The sequence below is a fragment of the Anabrus simplex genome, chromosome 1 (assembly GCF_040414725.1).
Source record: "Anabrus simplex isolate iqAnaSimp1 chromosome 1, ASM4041472v1, whole genome shotgun sequence".
Lineage (NCBI taxonomy): Eukaryota > Metazoa > Arthropoda > Insecta > Orthoptera > Tettigoniidae > Anabrus > Anabrus simplex.
This window is the reverse complement of record NC_090265.1, coordinates 1610123685-1610145900: the sequence shown is the minus strand read 5'-3', so window position 1 is coordinate 1610145900 and position 22216 is coordinate 1610123685. Positions and strand designations below refer to the sequence as shown.

General features: G+C 39.4%; 1 protein-coding gene across 7 annotated transcripts in view; it reads right to left on the bottom strand.

The window, feature by feature from the left end:
* LOC136858588 (uncharacterized) overlaps positions 1-22216 on the bottom strand; it is a 187184-nt gene that overhangs the window by 42369 nt on the left and 122599 nt on the right. For 3 of the 7 annotated variants that reach the window (XM_067138258.2, XM_067138259.2, XM_068225626.1), the window contains one exon: positions 3537-4970. The exons of the other annotated variants lie outside the window; for them this stretch is intronic. In XM_067138258.2, the coding sequence (XP_066994359.2) occupies positions 3627-4970 (1344 nt within the window). In that variant the 3' untranslated portion in view covers positions 3537-3626. Of the gene's footprint in view, positions 1-3536; positions 4971-22216 lie in introns of those variants that run through there. 7 annotated transcript variants of the gene reach the window in all.

Sequence of the window (22216 nt, the reverse complement as noted above, 5' to 3'; positions counted from 1 at the left end):
CCATCAAATGTAATAAGCTTTCCTTCAGCGGTCTATCATGATCGTGCAGGAAAAGAATCGAAGGACTGTTGTGCCCTGGAAGATGGTGCCACTTCTTATCATGACTCCAGAGCTGCAGCTATTGATCTCAGTATGAATTTATGGGCTTGTGTGGTACTAGAATCCGCAATCATAATGAACAATGCCATCTGACCACTTCATTCATTGCGAGCTCAGTTTCCACAAACACTTTATTTCTCTTCTTCTAGCTTTTTACCTAGCGGCTAGTTTCTTTCCAATTCATTGCATGAGAGACTTTTTGAAAAAGATACGAAGAACATGTGGTTTGATTTTCATGAAAATTACAGGCCATGAATTGTATGCTCCCACAACTAAAATTGCGAGCCTCCGTGGCTCAAGCAGCAACGCGCCGCCTTCTCACCGCTGGGTTCCGTGGTTCAAATCCCGGCCATTCCATGTGAGATTTGTGCTGAACAAGGTGGAGGAGAGACAGGCATCCGGCTCAATTCCTATCCTCGCTGCTATATGACGGCTTTATTCATTCCATTCCTGTCCTGACCCAGTCGAATGATTGGAAACAGGCCGTGGAATTTTATATTCAACAACGAATTGAATACAATTCCAAAATAGCTATATACCTTACCGGGCGAGTCGACTACCTGTTTGTAATAATGTTACCTTTATTTTACATCCAACTATTTTTACGGTTTTCGGGGATGCCAAACTGTCGGAATTTTGTCGCGCAGGAGTTCTTTTACGTGCCTTTAAATCTACATGAGGCTGAGGTATTTGATCACCTTCAAATACCACCGGACTGAGCTGGGATCGATCCTGCCAAATTTGAGCTCAGAGGCCAGCACTCTACCACCTGAGCTACTCAGCCCAGCTACGCGGTTTTAATCATGCACCTATCAGCTTGCATTCGGGAAATACGTTCGATAGCCTAGAAGAAGGTTTTCCGTGGTTTCCCATTTTCTACATTAGGCAAATACTCTATCCCATCGTCGCCATAAGACCTGTCTGTGTCAGTGCAACGTACAACTAGTTAAAAAAAAGCTAGCTGCCTAGTTTTCTTGTTCGTTTTACTGTGCGTTCGCTTGCGGGTGGGGCCGGGAGAAACCTCGCTTGCCTGGTACTAGCCACTTGAGGGCTTGAGACGCGCCAGTCAAGGTCAAAGCATCGCTCACCGGGCACTAGCCACGCTATCGGGCGGGAATCAACTAACTGTGCGCTTCCACTGTCTATATTACAGTGCTACCAAGACCCATAAAAAGCCGGGCTGAGTGGCTCAAGCGGTTGATGTGCTAGTCTTCTGACCCCAACTTGGCAGGTTCGATCCTGGCTCAGTCCGGTGGTATTTGAAAGTGCACAAATACGTCAGTCACGTGTCTGTAGATTTACTGGCACGTAAAAGAACTCCTGCGGGACTGAATTTTGGCACCTCGTTGTCTCCGAACACCGTCACAATATTTAGTGGGACGTAAAACAACATTATAGACACATTAAGTAATTCATTAATGAATTAGCCTACGCAGTACTTACCGTGTTATAGGCGATGTTGGAAGTGATGTCCGTCCACTGCCACACAGTTCTGACATCGTTTAATAAAATTACGGTTCACATGGGTAAGTTCTTGTTCGGTAATTTTCCTAATTTCTGTTGATATATTCTCCTTCAATTCGTCTATGTTATGCAGATTATTCCTATAAACATTATTTGTTAGGTGTTCCCCACAAATAGAAATCACACCCTGTGAGGTCGGGGGAACGTGGCGGCCATAAACCCTGAGAACACGTCAGTTAATTCGTTCATGGATTCATGAGCTGTATGGGCTGTTGCTGAATATTGTTCGAAATACCCTTAAAATTTCTTCCCATCTGGTAACATTTGGAAAAATGGTGCGAGTATTAGAGTGCGATATCTTTGTGTATTTACTGTATCCTGAAAAATAAAAATGGGCCTAATAATTCACTTCGCTGTAACGATGCACCAAACACCAGTTTTATCGTCATGTAATGGAAACTCATAAATTAAATGGGGATTATGTATACTCCAGTACCGATTGTTCTGTCAGGCAATATGTCCTCCTAGATGGGACCACGCCTCATCAGAAATAAATTATTAAATGAGGATCCACACTACCGTCCACAATACTTTGTAACATCCAATTACAAAACTGAACTCGTTTTTCATCGTCTCCAAGCCGTAATTCATGCACGATATGCACTCTATATGGCTTTAATTTCAGAAGTCGAATGGCAGTAGAAACGGATGTTTTTGAAACAGTAATTTCCTGTCAAACCCGTTTTAGAGATTTGGAGAGCGTGTGAATGATGCACTGATTTCATCAATTTTGCCCTCCGACAATACTCTTCGTTTTCGCTAAGATAATTGAAGCATTTGGCGATCCTCTTGTCCTTAGTTTGTTAATAAGTCGTCTAACAGTTTTTCTTCCGGAATTAGAGCACACGGGTATTTCACTGGAAACTGTCTGCGCACCTCTTTACATGACTCTGCTTTTACATTTGTATCGTACATAAAAACTCTGTTCAAGCTGGTATTTCCCTGTTGCATTTCTAACCACTGCGTTACACACGTGCTTCACAGCTGGCTAGCTAACTACTGCCGTCTTCTCGATCGTAACTGGCGCTTCTCAAGCCCGCCCGTGGCTAGCGAGGTTTCTCCCGGCCCCACCCATAAGCAAACACACTGTACTTAGCACAAGTGAATGTGTAATGAGATAAGAATTCTTAAGGAAACGGTTGTTATATTAAGATTCATCAGGGCAAATCATAGTTATGAAAAATAGTCTGTATCAAAATTAAGTTTTCAGACCTAATTGAAAATACGGTCGTAAGCAAAACGAAAGTGTCATATAGTGTAATGAAACACAGAACTGAGATTATCTTGTTTTCGAAATTGTTAACCGATCGACTGCTGGTGGTGGTGGTGTTTATTGTTTTAAGAGGAAGTACAACTGAGCAACCATCCTCTATTAACACAAATCAGAGGGAAAATATTAGAAGGGGTCCGACACTTCGAAAAATGAAGATATCGGCCAAAGAAAGACACGGGCCACGAAGGGCGTGAAAATGAAAGACTATGCCTCCAAACGCAATATCGTTGAGATCGGAAAAGAACAAAATTTGACCAGGGGATGTCGGATAGGATAGATGAAAGTGAGAAGCCTGGCACAAGTAAATGGAAGCAGTACCAGGACTCAGCTAAGCGGCAAATGGTCGCCAACCCACGCTCCCAAGTTGAGAGCTTCTGAGGCCCCTTTTAGTCACCTCTTACGACAGGCAGGAGCTACCGTGGGTGTTGTTCTACCACTCCACCGACTGGGAGAAACCAATTGATTAATGGATATTAACTGGCTTCCATGGCAGCCTAAGTCGGCAACAAAAATAGCTCTAGGCAGAACGCATAAAATTTCGTATAAGACATTAAAGTTGAAATCAATGAAGTTAACAAGACATCTGAATGTATACATTTATTCTGAACAGTACAAATATATATTCTCAATGACTTGGCGCAGTCTACTATTTTAAATCAGATGATCCAATCATCTGGAATAATACATTGAAATGACTTCTATATCACAACGGTGTCTACAGTACAGCATCTTAAGGATGTCTTTCCTCGTCTCCCAAAATGTCCATTACGTCTTGGTCAGAAAGAGAGGTCGGTACACAGTCACTAAGTCCTGTAGGAACACACTTTTTCTTACGGCTGTCAAACTCCTGATAAAACGGACAGCGCATTATCTCATATTGGAGCCTGCCATGGTTCCAGCTACAGTGGATGTAGCGCGTACAACTGATTTTGTAACGGAAGTCTCCAGCTTTCTGGCAAAGAGGGGTATTCGTTGGAAACAAAGGCAAGCGATCTATTTTACTTCCATGTTCCTCACTGCTGTGTGTTGTATATTCGTTGCTTCCTGACGTAATCATAGCCGCAGAATACATTTGGGTACTGAATGGTGAGGGAATTTTCAACTTTTGAGATGTTTTATTTGTGAGATTGGTAACATGTATAGGGTTCTTTTCGTCTGAATCCACATTAGTTTGATTAAATGTAGAATTGAGAAGAGAGATTGTGATGTTCTTTAGAACTTTCGCGTTGTTATATTCTTTTCTCCCATTTATAGGAAGGGTCGTTTTAATTTCATTATATGCCTCAGAAGACAACTCATTATATCCTGTCGTTTCTGAATTTTGAACTGTGGTCTTGAAAGTTATTTGACTGTTAACAATCATTGCTGACTCTTGAAATGGAAAAGTATTCTGACTACATTCAGATTTTTCTGAATTTTTTATGATATTATTTATGAGACTGATTGTAGCCTTTGCAAATGTATTAGATATTTCAGTGGCATCTTCCATGAGATTAGTTTCCGTTCTCAAGCTCGTTGTTGTGCCTCTGGGACTAGTATATAGCACTGGGTTTATATTCCTACCAAGGGACGGTAGAAATGCACGCCGTCCACTTATTGGCTTAGTGAGTGCTGGGCATTTCGTTCTGTACGAAGGTTTGGAGGAAGAACGCGGTCCATTACTGCCATAAAAATCGACAGAATTGATATCATAGTTATCACTATAAATACAGTCTTCAATATCGTCAGCATAACCATCACCAAGAATAAGTCCAGTGCCACTGAGATAACCGTTGCCATTCTCTTGGTCGTCGTTATCCACTAGGAAAGCCTTCACAATGATTCTTCTTTTCGGAAGCTCAGATTCGAACCTTTCAGTAGATTCCCCTACCAGAACAGGAATTACTGGTTTGTCATCACAATCATTTGTACAAGGTGAGTTGATTCCTGGCCTGCAACACCGTTTTACTCCACACCAGTGCACAAATCCTCTAGGCGGAGGAAGATCTTCAAGGACCACATGTTGGCAAGGACTGTAATGTGTTGTATTGATGCAGAAGAACGTTTGATCTGGGTTACACATCACCAGCGTTGCCTGAAAATGTCCGCAATAAGCTGATGAACAAAGTAAAATGATTATTTACCAGTGCTGTAGCACAATCTTTCAAATCTCGAAATTATGATATTTTCATCAGCTTGGTGAAATTAGTAAACAGAACTCAAGATTATTTACTATACGGAGAATAGCCATTCAGGTCCGGACATTTCAACAGTAAAAATAGTAAAAAATTAGTAATATTAATAAAAAAATAGTGTTATCCTTAACCCTGCAGCACAGTTCACTTAGTCTCACAGATCCATCCCATATGTTTTTTTTATTGGTGGGGGAATTATCGGTGTTGTAAACCTGTTTCTGTTTGTATAGTTCTCTCAGTTTTCTCGTTAATGACCGGCGACTCAAACGTTAAGCCGTACCACGCCGTGTCAGTAAATACATAATATATGGCTGTCTGGAGTCGCATCTGCTGTGACCAACAGCACGCTTGCTTTGTCGGTGACAGTCCACGTGAAGTACTTCAAGAGGGTAGCGGTCCTGGAGCCGGCTCCCTTGTCAGGTCTCCAGTGTTGCATAGCTGCACGCAGTTCTGCCCGGTCTCACTGCTCGCTCTCGTTGGCTATATTGTTAAAAGATAAGAGTTGACAACGCTGTGTTCCGACTTCGGGGAATCCTGGCACTCCGTGGACAAAGAATGTAAAAGCAGCCGACCAGCTAGGCTTCAAAAGCGTGCGGGTCCTTAACGAGGAAACTGCAAGGACTATACCTCCTTATCTAGTTTGAGCTCGCACTCTCGGTTTGCATAATTAGTAATAGAACTGGAAATAATAGCCGTCTGGGTCAGTCAGACTTGGCGCCAATACACATCTATGTCTATAAAATTACATCTACGCGCAATGGCGCCTTAAAAATAATGTTTCAAATTTTTATTACTCACTTCTTGGAGGCTTTAGTAAGAAAATTTTTATTAACAGCATTTCATTTAGTAATCTATAGCCACTGGACAAGAAAGTGAGTGTATGAAACTCTGGGAGAAGATTTGAAAGTGATTTAGAATGAAACCCTGACGAGTCAGACTAGAAAGATAATGTGCCGCATGGTAAGTCCAAGTAATATTGCAAATTATGTACAAAGGTTTTTCTACCTAAGTAATGTCGAATTTTCATGCTAGAGGTGTCCATTTTCCAAATAGTTTATGAATAGCAACTTCTTTCTTTCTTTCTTTCTTTCTTTCTTTCTTTCTTTCTTTCTTTCTTAATCTGCTTAACCTAAAGGGTTGGTTTTTCCCTCGGACTTAGCGAGGGATCCCCCCCTCTATCACCTCGAAGGCAGTGTCCTGGAGCGTGAGACATTGGGTCGCGGGATACAACTGGGGAGGATGACCAGTATCTCATCCAGGCGGCCTCACCTGCTATGCTGAACAGGGACCTTGTGGAGGGATGGGAATATTGGAAGGAACAAGCAAGGAAGAGGGAAGGGAGCGGCCGTGGCCTTAAGTTAGGTACCATCCCGACATTTGCCTGGAGGAGAAGTGGGAAACCACGGAAAACCATTTCCAGGATGGCTGAGGTGGGAATCGAACCCACCTCTACTCAGTTGACCTCCCGAGGCTGAGTGGACCCCGTTCCAGCCCTCGTACCACTTTTCAAATTTCGTGGCAGAGCCGGGAATCGAACCCGGGCCTCCGGGGGTGGCAGCTAATCACACTAACCACTACACCACAGAGGCGGACAATAGCAAATTCAATGATAGAATTTTGAGACCAGAGCGATTACTTTTGAAAGAAATGTTCTGCATTGAGTAGGCTACTTTGTATTTTAGAATGTTGTTTACTATAAAATAATTGGAAAATGCCAGACGTCAGTACATTTATGTTGTGTACTATATACTATCATTACACATTTTTACCATAATGTTTATAATTTAAAGTGCACCTGTAAAATGTATTTGATTTACACAATTATAATATTTTAAAAAGTATCCATGGGTCTGTGAGAATGCGCCAGCACTCAAGTCACAGTGTAGAACGCCAGTGCTGTGGAGTTAAACAAAAAGCAAAGCAGGCCATGAAGGCTCTTGGAGGGGTGGAAGGTAAAGGCTTCGCCTATCCGTAACCTTGGCACTTGATGGGGTAGAGTGGTTAGCTATACGCCCGGCCACCTTTGGCCCCAGGAATTAACCTGGTACTCATTATTGGTGTAGGCTGAGTGAACCTCAAGCCCACGTGCACCTCCGGAAGTGGAAATCTCGTTTCTTAAATTTTACGACTTCCTGACGGGGATTCGAACCCACGTCCTTCCGGGCGAACCGAGCACGCCTTTACCACCTCGGCCAGGCAGCTGTGGGGTTAAACAGCACCACACAAAAGATTATTGATTTTGTACTTTGGACCTAATCCTATTCTTGGATATATTTAGGGCGTTGTACTGAAGAGTGGCTTCATTGTGACCATTTTAGCACTAAATTTGGAGATAATAGTTAATTTACTATTATTTTAGAGGTTTAGTTGTTTTATATCATCATTCTGTAGACCGTTGGGTGAAATCTAACAATTCTGAGAATATTAGTTGTTTATTCTGCTTATTCGTCGGGCTGAGCAGCGGTCACTTGGTTGGCCAAGGTCCAGTAGGGTTGCAATGCCATGGGTTCTTTAAGTAACTTGTGTTTTAATATAAATTTTCCTAATAAAGTAATAATTCCATTTATAATAACAACGATTTTGTTGTTAAAACTTCAAACGAGTATGACCCTTATCATCACAGGCGTAGCCAATGGGGGCCCACGGGGGCCGGGCCCCCCAAAATATTTCCTGAAACTAGAGCGAGTATCAGCCGTTGTTTTACGTACGGTACGAACAACTTAAAAACTTACGACGAAATGTTTAATTAACGTAGCGACAAAGAATCTACTAGCAAGGCTCAATAGAGCCATACATAATTCTCCATATTTGTACTGCTTGAATGAAAGAAAGTACTTAGGATTGTGATGCGCGGGGATATTTCCCTGTAGAGGTCTCAGGATTGGGAATGTAACCGTGCGTTGGCAAATGTCAAGAGGTGAGGAAAAGGGCAATTAGAAAGGGATTACTCAGTAGGGGGCCGGAACGTGACCACCGAGATAACGGGGGCCACGCACAGTGGGTAATTTCTAGCATCCAGCCGGCCAAAAATAATATTTTCAACCCTTGTCTTTGGTGAGCATTTTCTGTGAGTCGTGTTTATAAGACTCTTGGGTACAATAATTAAGTATTGAAAAGTCGCGCTGTCTGATTATCTATTCTCACCGAAGGCCTAAAGTGGCTCTCCTCCGAGGCGAACGCTCAGTTATTATTTATGTGAGCGCTCAGTAAAAACATCAGAACTAAATATTTCTTTAGCTTGCAATATGATTATATTAGATGAAGGTATGTATTTTTATATAGTATGTAGCATTTTCTGAAAATTACTATATTGTTGTCCGAAGTATGCACTTAAAATTCAGGTACATGGTGTCCAAGCGTTAATTATACAAATTCGAGCTGACTTTCAAAATGGATTGCCTTTGATTTCCACAATGAAAGTCTTTTAGATTAGTTATCTATACTTCAAAGAATAGAAAACTGTGACTTTTTGCTGCGACCAGGCGCGACCATGAGAGTAATTAATTTTTTTCAGAAGCCATGTACTCTGTAACCCGGAGGTCGGTTTTCGAGCTGTTGAGGAACAGCAGGGAATATAAGCGGAACGATGATATTGCGAATGTTGTAATTGAACATTTAGGCTTTGAGGATTGTTCCGAGGATATATCCAAGTCAATAAGGAAATCTGTCAGTATTTTGTGTGCTAAAATTCGATCACGCTGGACAAAATGTGGTAGAAAAAGGGACAAATTGCTGAAGTACAATAAAAGTTGGTTCGAGCAGAGAATGAGCCGTGCAGAAGGACGTGCATCACAACAATGTCAGGACGAGCCTGCCATTAGCTTACTATAGCTCATTCCATGTTAAGAAAACAGTATTGCTCTTATGACAACAGGGTTGCCATATCGAACGCTCCGCTCAACGCCATCACGAGAAAACGGCGGCACATGCATTTGTAAAATTCAGTATGTAAGTTCAAGACAAAAGGCTGAAGAAACTAAGCCAAAAATTACTTTTATGAACTGAAGGGGACGTGGGGTTTACAGGGGCCACTTTCGGTTCGTACAGAATCAGAGGTAAACTACGGCACATAAGAGACCTCAGCCCTGAAATATAAGGCAAAGTGCGAGAGAAAATAGGCAAATAATTTTTATGGACTTCAGGGGCAGGTGATGTATTTAATTGTATTTAATAAATTTATCCGGACAATAAAAGCTAGAAAACAGACGCAGTAAATAAATACTGCAGATGACTACAAAAGATCACAGTATTAATGTTAAAGAAATAAAACACACACGTAGGCTTATCGCATAACTCTCATTCAACACAATACATTTACGCACTGATTTAAAGCCTAAAATACACACGCAATAAATAAATATTGTAGATGACTTCACTACAGAAGTTCAGGGAGGAAACGCGTCTATTGGTTGATATCCGAAGCAAGGTGTTGGCAATACCAATGACAGAAACCGCTAGAAGATTCTTCAGAGAAGCTTCCACTTCTGCGGATATTACTGGAGTAGATATAAATTTAATAAACCATCTACGTGCCATCGTAGAAACTCTTTCGTGTGGGTATGCCATTGATAAAGTAACATTGGCATGTACGCAAAGGAAACTATACAATTATACTTACAAAAATACAAATCGTACTACATGCCTGTAACTTTGCACGAACTCTTGGGTCATGGCACTGTATTATACCTATTGGACACCTTTCCGAGGAAGCCCAGGAGACCAGGAATAAAGATAATAGGAATACTTCCAGAAAGACACAAATACTGACCTTTTCCATAGGCTGCTTATATCATCGGACCCTTATATTACCAGCTTAGGGAGATCAAGGAGGAGGAAGTTGATTTCGCTTTCACGAGAAGTGCTCAACTTACTGTCTGAGCCTCCTGTATCTGGTTCTGCCGAAAGAGATAATGAAAGTGACGATAGCGATTCTGATGTAACTGTATCTAATGAATAAATTGTTTGGCAAGTACATGTATTCCTGTATCTGTTTTTAAACATTCTAAACAGCATGTCCCACTATTAACATCTATTTAATTTCTTAAAGCTATAACGAAAAATTATTAAAATTACAAAGATTACTAATTCTATTCCTGGCGTCGTAATTTGTTCTTTGTACTTGATTGACCACACACTTAATTATCTCCAATAATAGCAGTTACATACTAAGTTTTATGTAAATCGGTCCATTAGTTTCCGAGATACGATTTTTGGCCGGCTAGATTCCTGAAATTACGCACTGTGCCACGGCCAGAAGCAGTTGCAAGCTTACAACATCGTGTCAGCTTTTATACATCCGTTCCAGGAAACAACAATACCCTAGCGATCCTGGGGTTGTACCGTGGTTGAGAGATGTGCTGTTTCCAACAATAAGTCCCCGACATACTTTATACATCGCACCTTCGTTTATCCATCGAGTAAAAGTTAATAATCAAATTCTTTATTTCTCTTTTTTTTTCTTAGTAATAACATATTGTAATTAGGATACGTCTGAACGTAGTTTATAATTATTGTATTGTATTGCAGTATCTTATTAGAAATTAGCATGCTTATTCTATTATTGTAAAATATATGTGTAGTATAGTCGATGTCTCTGTAGAAACTCTCTTACTAGAATTCTGTTGTTTTGATAAGGATAGGTTTAACTGCAGTTTAGAATTGGGTATTTCTTGTGTATTCCTTTCGGTATTCAGTAATTAACGGGAGTTTTTATCCTGTCATGGTGTCGCAAGATAAAAATATAGCACGACTAAGTAGTATCGTAATGTAGTAGTATATTAATAACCTTATTGTTGTGTGATCTTTGTGTTCTATGCTAGACAACATTCTTTCCTTTCACTTTTCTACACAAAATACATTTATTTTTTATTTTATTTTCATTTTTCCGTAAAGAATGGCTAAGGAGTGCAAGCGTAGGAACTGAGGCTGTGGCCAGGCATTAAAATCTATGAGGATGAAGTTGGAGAGTTTGAGGGAGATAATTAAGATTCTCTCAGAAGATAGGAAGGAAGGTAGGTCTCCCTCAAACAATGTACATGGTACAGTAGGAGTAAAAGAGGGAGGGGAAGGAAAGGGGGGAAATGTAGAACACAGGTGGTCTAATGTTTTAAGGGGAAGGAGATTGCAGTCTAAGGGCTCTATTCAGGATAAAAATTCAGGACAGATGTCTGTGAGAAATCGGTACGAATCAATGCAGGTAGAACAACAGAGGGAAGATGAGGAACAGGAAATTGTTGCTGAAAAGTGTGGAAGTAGGAGGAAGGGAAAAGGTAGGAAAGGAATATGTAGAGTAGAGGATAGGAAAAGACAGGTCGAACAGGGTCATGGGTGTGAGAACAGGTAAGAGGACGTAAATCCTGTAGCTGTCAGGAAGACAGGACTGACCAAGAGGGGAGGGGATCAAATGAGGTGGGTACGTAAGACTCCAAATATAGTATGGTTCCAGTGTATGGGACCCTCACCAGGATTACTCGATGCAAGAACTGGAAGAATCCAAAGAAAAACAGCTCGATTTGTTCTGGGTAATTTCAAAAAAAATAAAAAAAAAAGTAGCATTACAGTTTGGGCTGGGAAGACTTGGGAGAAAGGAGACGATCTGCTCGACTAAGTGGTATGTTCCGAGCTGTCAGTGGAGAGATGGAGTGGAATAATATCAGTAGACGAATACGTTTGAGTGGTGTCTTTAAAAATAGGAAATATCACAATATGAAGATAGAGTTGGAATTCAAGAGGCAGTAGACGAATAAGTTTGAGTGGTGTCTTTAAAAATAGGGAAGGTCGCAATATGAAGATAGAGTTGGAATTCAAGAGGACAAATTGGGTCAAATATTAGTTTATAGGAAGGAGAGTTACGTGATGGAATAACTGACCAAGGGAGATATTCAATAAATTTCCAATTTCTTTGAAATCATTTAAGAAAAGGCTAGGAAACAACAGAAAGGGAATCTGCCACCTGGGCGACTGCCCTAAATACAGATCAGTAGTGACTAATTGAACTTGTTAGGTTCGATCCTGGCTCAGTCGTCAGCCTCGTGTCAGTAGATTTATTGGCACGTAAAAGAAATCCCGCGGGACAAAATTCTGGCACCTCGTCGTTTCCAAAATCCGTAAAAGTAGTTATTTGAACGTAAAACAAATAACATTATTATTATTATTATTATTATTATTATTATTATTATTATTATTATTATTATTATTATTATTATTATTATTATTATTATTATTATTTTCGTTTCAGCCATCTATGGGCTGCTATTACGCAACTTCTATTGCTTTCTCAAGTTCTTTCTCCTTCCTCTTTCGCCAGTATTCCTTCATCCGTTGACTTGCTCGTGCTCGTTCTTCTGCCGAGAATACTCTATTCTTCCTCGTTTTCTCATCAGCTAGGTCCTTCACCTCCGCAAATCTCTGCCTGAAGATTTTTCTGTTTGTTATATCTTCTGCCGTGATCCCACATTTTCTAAATCTCGGTGGACTTCTTTTACGCATAGAACTTGTGTCTTCCTGTTCTCCTGGAAGGTAAGGATGCTGTTGGCGAGTCTCTCCGATCCCATCCCTGAGGGAAGAAAGTGATACGCAAGGTATCCGTACGGGAAGCAGTCAAACGTATAGCGCAAAATTCGTTACGAGAAGCGGCAAAGTTAGGCCTAAAATCCCACACAGTGCACCGGCGAAAGTGTCGAACATTATTATATTTGGTGATAGCCAGGCGAATTGCGGAGAAAATGAACAATAAAGATATTGCAGCATCGGCTATCGTCTATCCTGGGGCCCCAATGAAGAAGGTATTGGAAAACACGGAGCAGGCGGCAAGAAATCTCGGAAGTCGTGATGCAGTAGTGATCATCGGCGGGACGAACGACGTAGCTCACAACGACGCTAAGAATGTCATTTCTGAACTTAAATGTACACTAGGTAAGCTGACTCACATTAACATCTTTGTAGTGAACGTGCCCCACAGGCATGGTTTGATTAGAGACTCGTGTGTGAACAGTGAAGTGGACAAAGTTAATACACATATGGTTAAAATTTGTAAACATTTTCGTAATACACAGGTAATTGATAGCAGCAGTTTCAAGAGACACTGTTACACAAAGCATGGCCTTCATCTAAACAATTCAGGTAAACGAAAGATAGCAAATATTGTTCTAGATTTTATTAATCTTAAGATATGTAGGGCCTACTATAAAAAAGGCAACTCCCTTGAGTTATAATACTGACCAGGAAAACTAGTAGAAAGAGCCAGCTGTACTTCAAGCTGGCTCAGCCAACTAGAAAATGAAACTCAGGAAAGTAAGGAATTTCAAGTTACCCAATTGCAACAGTCAAGTTTTAGGGAGGAAGCGGGTCTGAGATTGCTCTTGGTAAACTGTCAGAGTGTAGTAAATAAACAATTAAAATTCGGTACATTGATGGAATCTTATGAGACTGATGTGGTGATAGGAGTGGAATCGTGGTTGAGAGAAGGGGTGGGTAATAGAGAAGTATTTCCAGAAGGGTATACAGTCTATCGTAGAGACCGAGAAGATAAAAAAGGAGGGGGGCTGTTTATTCTGGTGAAGGAAACTTATTGTTCACATGAATGGTTTACCGATGAAAGGGATGAAATATTAGGGATAAAATTAATTTGTGATAATATGAAGGAGGTGGGAATTATAGGAACATACAGGCCTGGAAGAGAGGAAAGAGACATGGAAATATTTGAGAAAATAATAGATTATACTCATAAAAACAATAATAATGATGTGGTAATAATTGTGGGAGATCTAAACTTGCCGGAAGTTGAATGAAATGGAGCTGCAAGTGAAGCCCATGAACAGAAACTGGCAAATAAGTTAATTTGGGAGGGAGGATTTACACAAGTAGTACAAGAACCGACTCGTCTCAATAACTTACTAGATGTATTCTTGGTTAAACCATGGGAAATTGTTGATAAAACTGAGGTAATTGAAGCAATAGGTGACCATAAGGCTGTAATAATGGATGTGGGATTGGTACCAAAAAGGCTTAATAAGAGGGTCACACAAGACAAGAAATTGTACAGAAAAACTAAAGTTGATGAATTTGGGACTTACCTTAAATCACAATTCAGTTGCTGGATAAGTGAATGGAGTAATGCAGATACACTTTGGGCTAAATTCAAAGGAATCATTTGGGAAGGAGAGAAGAGATTTGTACCTGTTAAGAAGGGTAAAATGACCTAAGACCCTGTTTCTTATACATGGGAAATAAGAAAGTTAAAAAGAAAATGTAGAATAGTAAACAAGAAAATCAAAGAAGGTAGGGAGAGTAGAGAAAGTAGAAAACAGCTAATGAGGGAACTGAATAGAGTGAAAAAGGAAGCAAAAGAGAATTATATGAATGGCATTCTTCAAGAGCATAATGACCACAAAGGCAGATGGAAAAAGCTGTATTCATATATCAGGAATCAAAAAGGAAAAGGAATCCAAATTCCTACAATGGTGAGAGAAGGGAGTGAACACTATTTAACAGATACTGAGAAAGCAAACCTCTTCAGTAGGGAATTCAGAGATTCAGTAGATGATTGTCAGGAGTTGGAAACCGAAACAGAAGATAGAGAGGGAGAGACACAGAGGGAAACAAGAAGCTTCTCATTCACAAACGAAGATATTGTCAGAGAAATCCAACTGCTCCAGCAAGGAAAAGCAGCAGGAAGTGATCAAATTACTGGGGAGATGTTAAAGGTAATGGGGTGGTACATAGTGCCTTATTTAAAATTTATCTTTGACTATGTCATAAATAATAGTGTAATACCAAAGGAATGGAAGGAATCTATAATAATACCAATTTATAAAGGAAAGGGTGATAAAAGGAAACCACAGAACTACAGACCAATCAACCTGACCAGTATAGTTTGTAAAATACTGGAGAATTTAATATCAAAGTACATCAGAGGGATATGTGATGATAAAAATTGGTTCATGAGGAGCCAGTATGGATTTAGAAAGAAATTTTCTTGTGAGGCACAACTGGTGGGATTTCAGCAGGACATATCAGATCAATTGGATTCAGAAGGCCAGTTAGATTGCATAGCCATAGATCTTTCCAAAGCCTTTCATAGAGTGGAACATGGAATATTATTAAAGAAATTGGACATAAGGGTTACACTTTGGATAAAAACATTTTTAAATTCAAGGGTTCAGAAAGTCAAAGTAGGAAATAACGTATCGCAGGAAGAGAAAGTTTGGAAGGGAATTGCACAGGGTAGTATAATCGGTCCGTTACTTTTCTTAATATACGTAAATGATTTAGGGAATAATATAACATCAAAAATAAGATTGTATGCAGATGACATAATTGTTTATAGGGAAATAAATACCATTGAGGATTGTTCAGAATTACAAAGGGACCTTGAGAGTATCCAACAATGGGTTGAAGAGAATAATATGAAGGTTAATGGAGGCAAATCAACTGTTACAACATTTACAAACAGGAGTTTTAAAACTGAATTTGAATATACTTTGGATGGGGTAGTTATCCCAAAAGATGGCAAGTGCAAATACTTAGGTGTGAGATTTGAAAGTAATTTGGACTGGAAGGGTCATGTGGATGACATTGTTGGGAAAGCATACAGATCATTACATGTCATAATGAGGCTACTTAAAGGATGCAACAAAGAATTAAAAGAGAAAAGTTACCTAAGTATAGTTCGTCCATTATTGGAATATGCAAACAGTGTTTGGGATCCTCACCAAGAATACCTAATAAAATAGATAGTGTGCAGAGGAAAGCAGCAAGATTTGTAACAGGGGATTTCAGGAGAAAGAGTAGTATATCAGAAATGTTAAAGGAACTAGGGTGGGAAACTTTAAGTAAGAGAAGGGAGAAAACTAGACTTATAGAATTATATAGAGCCTATACAGGAGAAGAAGCATGGGGAGATATCCGTGAAAGGCTTCAGTTGGCAAATAATTATATCAGCAGGACTGACCACAAATATAAAATTAGAAGGAATTTTAGCAGAAGCGATTGGGGTAAATTTTCATTCATTGGGAAGGGTGTGAAGGAGTGGAACAGTTTACCAGGGGTAGTGTTTGATCCTTTTCCAAAATCTGTACAGATATTCAAGAAGAGAATAAACAGCAACAGAGAAAATAAATGAAATGTTAGAGGGCATTCGACCAGTGCAGGTTATTGTGAATTCAAAAATGTGTGTGAATAAATTAATTCCATCCCCTGGTCTAAGGAGTTGGACAGCCAAAGTAGGGGACTGCCTGTAGGGGTGAAGTACAGTGGGGACTTCGAGGGCCCTGGGACCGCTACGGTAGCTGTGAAGGCCCTTCAGGAACTCTGAAAAGTGGTGGCAAAAGGGGCTCTGGTTAAGACGCAGCAGGTCGTTATGCTACTTAGGTTCCGAATGGGTAAAGAAAAAAAAAAAGTAAATGAATGCAATGTAAATTTTAATCTTATACCAGTTGTACAGTATCATTTGAAGTAATTCCACATACTGTATAGCAGTTGATTATATTTGTAAGTAGTACAGGAGATATTGTAAGTAGAATTTTGTAAACAATATAAAATTATTAAGGATGAGCTGTGTGTTTAATAGAAAAAATTGTTAGCGTAAATTGTATAATATTGTATTATAGGAAAATGTTCTCCTCTTGTTAATTTAATATTTAGTGCTTGACAATAATGTATTTTACTGTACCATTTGCCACCGAGGTAGACACCTCATTTGCAAATGAAGAGATTTTGATTTGATTTATTATTATTATTATTATTATTATTATTATTATTATTATTATTATTATTATTATTATTATTAAAGTTGTAGTCGTTACATTTATGGTCATTGATGTGCATCGCACGGTGGCAGAAACGGGAGAAAATAATGATAAATATAACATTTTCAGTTGTATGTGCAGCAGAACCAGTAGCTTCACCAATTCTGGACAAGTCACTTTCTTACCTCTTCAGTACTTTCAAAGACATTCCAACGATGTTCTTAAAATTAAACACAGGTATTCCTAAAAGTGCCCCTCTAGGGCGTCTTTTCAGTGAACACACAAAGGTATACGTTCCTCCTTTAGACGGTGAGGTTAAGCAATGAGAATTTGAAGAACCATTTAATTTATTTGCAAAGTAAATGGAAAATAATTTCAAACGCTAAAAGTCATTAACTGGAATAAAAATGATGGGAAAAGATCCTTTCGAAAGTTCCAAGGTATGATATTTAGTCTCACCTAGTGATGATAAGTATTTTTCCTTGCAAAATTTTGTGTTATTCCAGCTCCATGCTGAAGAAAAGCAATGATTTCCTTAAGAAAATTCTGTAAAGTAATTGTAGTTTTACTGATTACTTGTGAAAAATTAATTTTTAGTCGTAACTGAGTAAGATATTTCTCAATTACCTGTAATCAATTAATTAACTAATTAATTGTTTACATCCCACTAACTATTTTTGAGGGTGTTCGGAGACGCAGAATTGCCGGAATTTTGCCCCCACAGGATTTCTTTTCCGTGCCAGTAAATCTACCGACGCAAGGCTGACGTATCTGGGCACCAACAAATACCACCGGACTGAGTCAGGATCGAACCTGCCAAGTTGGGGCCAGAAGACTAGCGCCTCAACAATCTCAGCTGCTCAGCCCGACCTACATGTAATCGAGTCCAATTTCTTTTTGTACTTGTACTCTTCCCATCACTGCTTAAGTAACGCCTTTTACAGCATGCAGACACTCTGGACGTGCCCTGAGATCCGCTCTTCAGCGTCACACACACCTCAGTGGCTTCCATACTGTCGCAACCATAAATATGACACTGAGACTGGAACTACAATGGAAGCTCTGCCTTATGCCAAGAGATCGATGCAAAAAATTATTAATACTTAAGTCGAATGTCTGAAGCATGAAAATATACACATTTGCAGTTGAAATGGGCCACTTGACTTTATTTTACAGTTATCATTTGCCGAAATGAACACACTCATTTAAAAATAACATTATGGATAGTCCCAATACAGTATTTCACAAGTCTTTTTTCTTTTCGAATTGAGTCTCTATGAATTGCGTGTTAACAACCACTCTCATTTTCAGTGTCTATGTCTTGTTCGTCTGCCGGCTTTGACATCCTGCCAGTATCTCTTGAGCCCTTCGATCAGCGCTTTCTTCCGAACCTCTGGTAAAGGGCTTTTCTGTCTTCCGGGGTATGTCTCCACAATAAAACACTGATAGCTTTCCACCATCCTTCTGAAGTACCGTGAATATTTTCTTGATGTTATCCGAAAAATTTAGATTGTATTTAACACACTGTACGCTATATACGATGTGTTATATACTTCACTTGTACCACTTATACTACCACGTATAATTTATATATTCCCTGAAACAATATAGATTAACGGGCAAGAGATTTTTGTTATCAATGAAGTGCCAGTTTGGTAAATAGTGCTGAGCTTGAATGATAAGTATTTGTATAGGACAAAACATCATTTTACGTTAATATTTATCTGCGTAGATGATTGCGATCATTTTTATTTAGCACAGTATTTCAAAACTGTTGAAAACGTGTCGTCATAGAAACTGTAGGCCTACCTTCCTCATCATGTCTTATACAAGCATCATGCTGAGAGAAAGTATAGCTCAAACATCTTTTTCACATTCAGTTTAATAACGTTTTAAATTCTCAGTCAATCAGCAAAGGAGGTAAAATAATTATTTCCTGAAGTAAAATATTGTTTCTGTAATACCAAAACAGAGCAAATGAAAAACATTTAAAATACATCGTTAATCACAAAGAATGAGATTTGAAAAAATGTGCAAAGACAGCAATTCACAGTACAGTTACACAAAACATACGGGACATCTTATCAAGCTTGACATTACATCTACAGTAAATATAATGCACATAAAATATGTAAGTACCTGAATAGAGAATGCTACAAAGCAGAGCAAGTAGATGCAATATAATCGATATAATTTTCTCTTTAACCAAGATAAAGAGAACTCAATTTAGGAAGACTTTATGGATGTTTCTCATTAGGTATCTGCCGCTCTAGTCAGCTACTTTAGAAGTTACATAACTTATTTCTCTGGAGCAAAGAACTTGAATTTCTGAAACGTGCATGTGTTTCTTTTTGTTTATAGCGAGCTCTTGCGTCATTCCTACTAAGTCGTCCATTAGACAAAAAGAGCGAAGGAATGTATGACCTACTATTAAATGAAATGTACTCTTGTATATTACTCCGTATCTGAGAAGTTTATTTCCAAAAGATGCCAAATCCAAAGAATTCAAAATTGAGATGGAAAATATAAGTTGGTAGAAAAATCCATAATGTGAAAGAAAAAGAAACAGTCAAAATGGCCCAAATCCATGTCAAACAAGGCGTTAAAAATCACGTTTGATGCCAATAAGTACGAAATCCCATGGGGTGAGTTGACCAAAACATAACGTCACCATGCAGTCAATGAGGAGCCATTTCCTGGGCACGTGACCAGCAGCAACAGAACACTTCGATTAACTTCCATTGTTGTGTTCGATGATTTCATTTAATATATCTGTGCCTTCACTGTAAATGAATAATTTTGATCAGAGTATATTCAAATACAGTCAGCTTTGTGATGACTACAGTGAAATTTATGCCTCTCAGACGTGTTTAGAGTTTAAGTGCCAAATACAGTATAGTGTCGTTAATCCGAACTAATTGGGACCGGAGTCTGTTCGGATTACGAAATTTTCGGATTAACTGGAAAATATTTTCTAATAATAATGTTATTGTTTTTATGTCCCGATAACTACTTTTACGGTTTCCGGAGACGCCTAGGTGCCGGGATTTTCTCCAGCAGGAGTTCTTTTACGTGCCAGTAAATCTACTCACACGAGGCTGACGTATTTGAGCACTTTCAAATACCACCAGACTGAGTGAATTAACTTGCGGTGAAATAAGAGCAATTTCCTTGCCTCCTATTGTTACGTCGATATTGCAGCCAATGGACTAGGGCGTTCTGCTAAATGTAAAACTTGTGTATAAACGGAATCTTCTCAGGTACATGATTGAGAATGATAGTTCACTTACTATTATTCAAAAACTGAAGAACGTGAATGTAAAGGACGTGGTTTACTGGGCAGCAGAGGTATGGGAGGGTGTCGGTAAACAGTTCATGACGAAAACCTGGAAGAAAATGTGGCCGAATCCCGCATTCATCGAGAGTCCAGCGGAAGCGTCTGCAAATGTCAATCTCCTTGAAATCGTTGAACAACTTCCTGGGTATGAGGAAGCCAATGAAAATGACATTAGCGAGTGGATGGAAGCTGACTGTCATCAATTACAAACAGACCAAGAAATTGTAGCTATGGTGGAAAAAGAATCTGGAGTTGATGAGGAACAGAGTGACGACGAAGACCACAATGAACAACTAGTGTCACATTCAGATGCCGCGGCCGTCTTAAGCCGCGTATACACTTGAGCGTTCGCCCCGAATGAGCACGCGTTGCCCATGCGGGAGCGCACAAGCACGACTAGCATTGCAATCTGTTGAGCAAGTTACCACTGTGTTCGGACCGAGAACACCGTCTGTGTAGATGTAGTATAGCGTTTTGCCTGACCTGAGGCTACAATGGTGAACCGAAAATTGATCGTCACCAGTTATTGTTATATGTATTTATTGCATTCCTTGAAAACAAAAACGAGAAAGCGGTGGTGGCAAAGAGAACTGTATGAAGAGAGATGATTTTAAGGTATTGTAATAGAACTCGTCCTTGGGGTTCCATAGAACGGGATACTTGTGATAGTACCCCAGCAGGATACGAGAATTATCCTGGGACAATTCCATTTCAACTTGAAATTACTTTCGCACTCTTCCTTCACTTCACTTGCACGAGCGAGATCGCAAATGCATAGGCGGAAGCAGTCGGCTCATACTATTCGGGCTACCCCACTCGTCATCAACCGTCCACACTGAGCACGAACAGAGCACGTGCTCACTTTGAGGTGCCGACAACATTCGGATCGGGCTGAGGCATGCGGATCCATTCGGTTCGTCCTGTACTCATCTGAGCAAAACTGGGCAAACGCATGTTCATTCGGGGCGAATGCCCAAGTGTATACGCGGCTTAAAATTTGCCGTACGCTACGTCGAGCAACACTCCGCTGCTACGCCCACTGATGTTATGTTTATGAAACGCTGATTTAACACTGCATCTTCGAGTACGTTCCAATCACTACGGCAAAAGAAACTAACAGACCGTGTAAAGATAAACGACCAGTAATTGATGGTTTATGATGTATAATTATGTTTACATTAAGTTATTCTAGTAAAATATGACTAATAAAATGCAAGTAAATGTTCATTCCATAATATGTCCTTTCATTTCAATAAGGAGAATTTTTTAAATTGAATATTTCAGTTCGGATTAACCGGACATTCGGATTAACGGGACTCTAGTAGTATCAAATCCATTCTTTTTTTCTTGAATATTGATTCAAATACACAAGTTTTAACAGAAAATACTTTGTGTAAAAATGTATTTATTCTATCTAAACATAACAAAAATGAAATTTATGCAAGGAAGTGTTCAGAGTTCAAGTGCCAAAAATACCAAACCCATTTTTCTTGAATATTTCTTAAACTACAAAAGTTATAACAGAACTACTTTGTATAACAATGCATTTATTATATAGGTCATTCCATGGTCAGAAAACAGTATTGCTCTTATCACAGCAAGGTTGACATATCGAACGGCTCTAATCAACAGCATCATGGAAAAACAGTGGCACAAAAATTTGTGAAACTCACTATTTGATTTCAAGATAAAAGGAGGAAGAATAAGATTTTTATGAAATCTAGGGTATAGGGGTTTTAGACGGGGCTTATTTAGCAATGGCGGTAAACTTCTGCACATGCAAAACTCAGTATTTAAATTCAAGGGGGATTGGGGGTGGGGTGGGGGGTGGGGGTGGGATGGGGAACAGAGAGCACCATAATATTTATAGCCTCAGGGGTGGGGGATTTAGTTAATCACATTTAATAAATTGGTTCAGGCAACGCCAGGCACTACTGTGGCGACGTATCACCCCGCGAAAAGAACGATAAAAATTAAGTGCGCTTATAAAAAGTGGTAAAAGTGGCAAAAAATAAAATGCGCTTAAGAAACAAGAGCTATATAATAAAAACAAGCACAGATA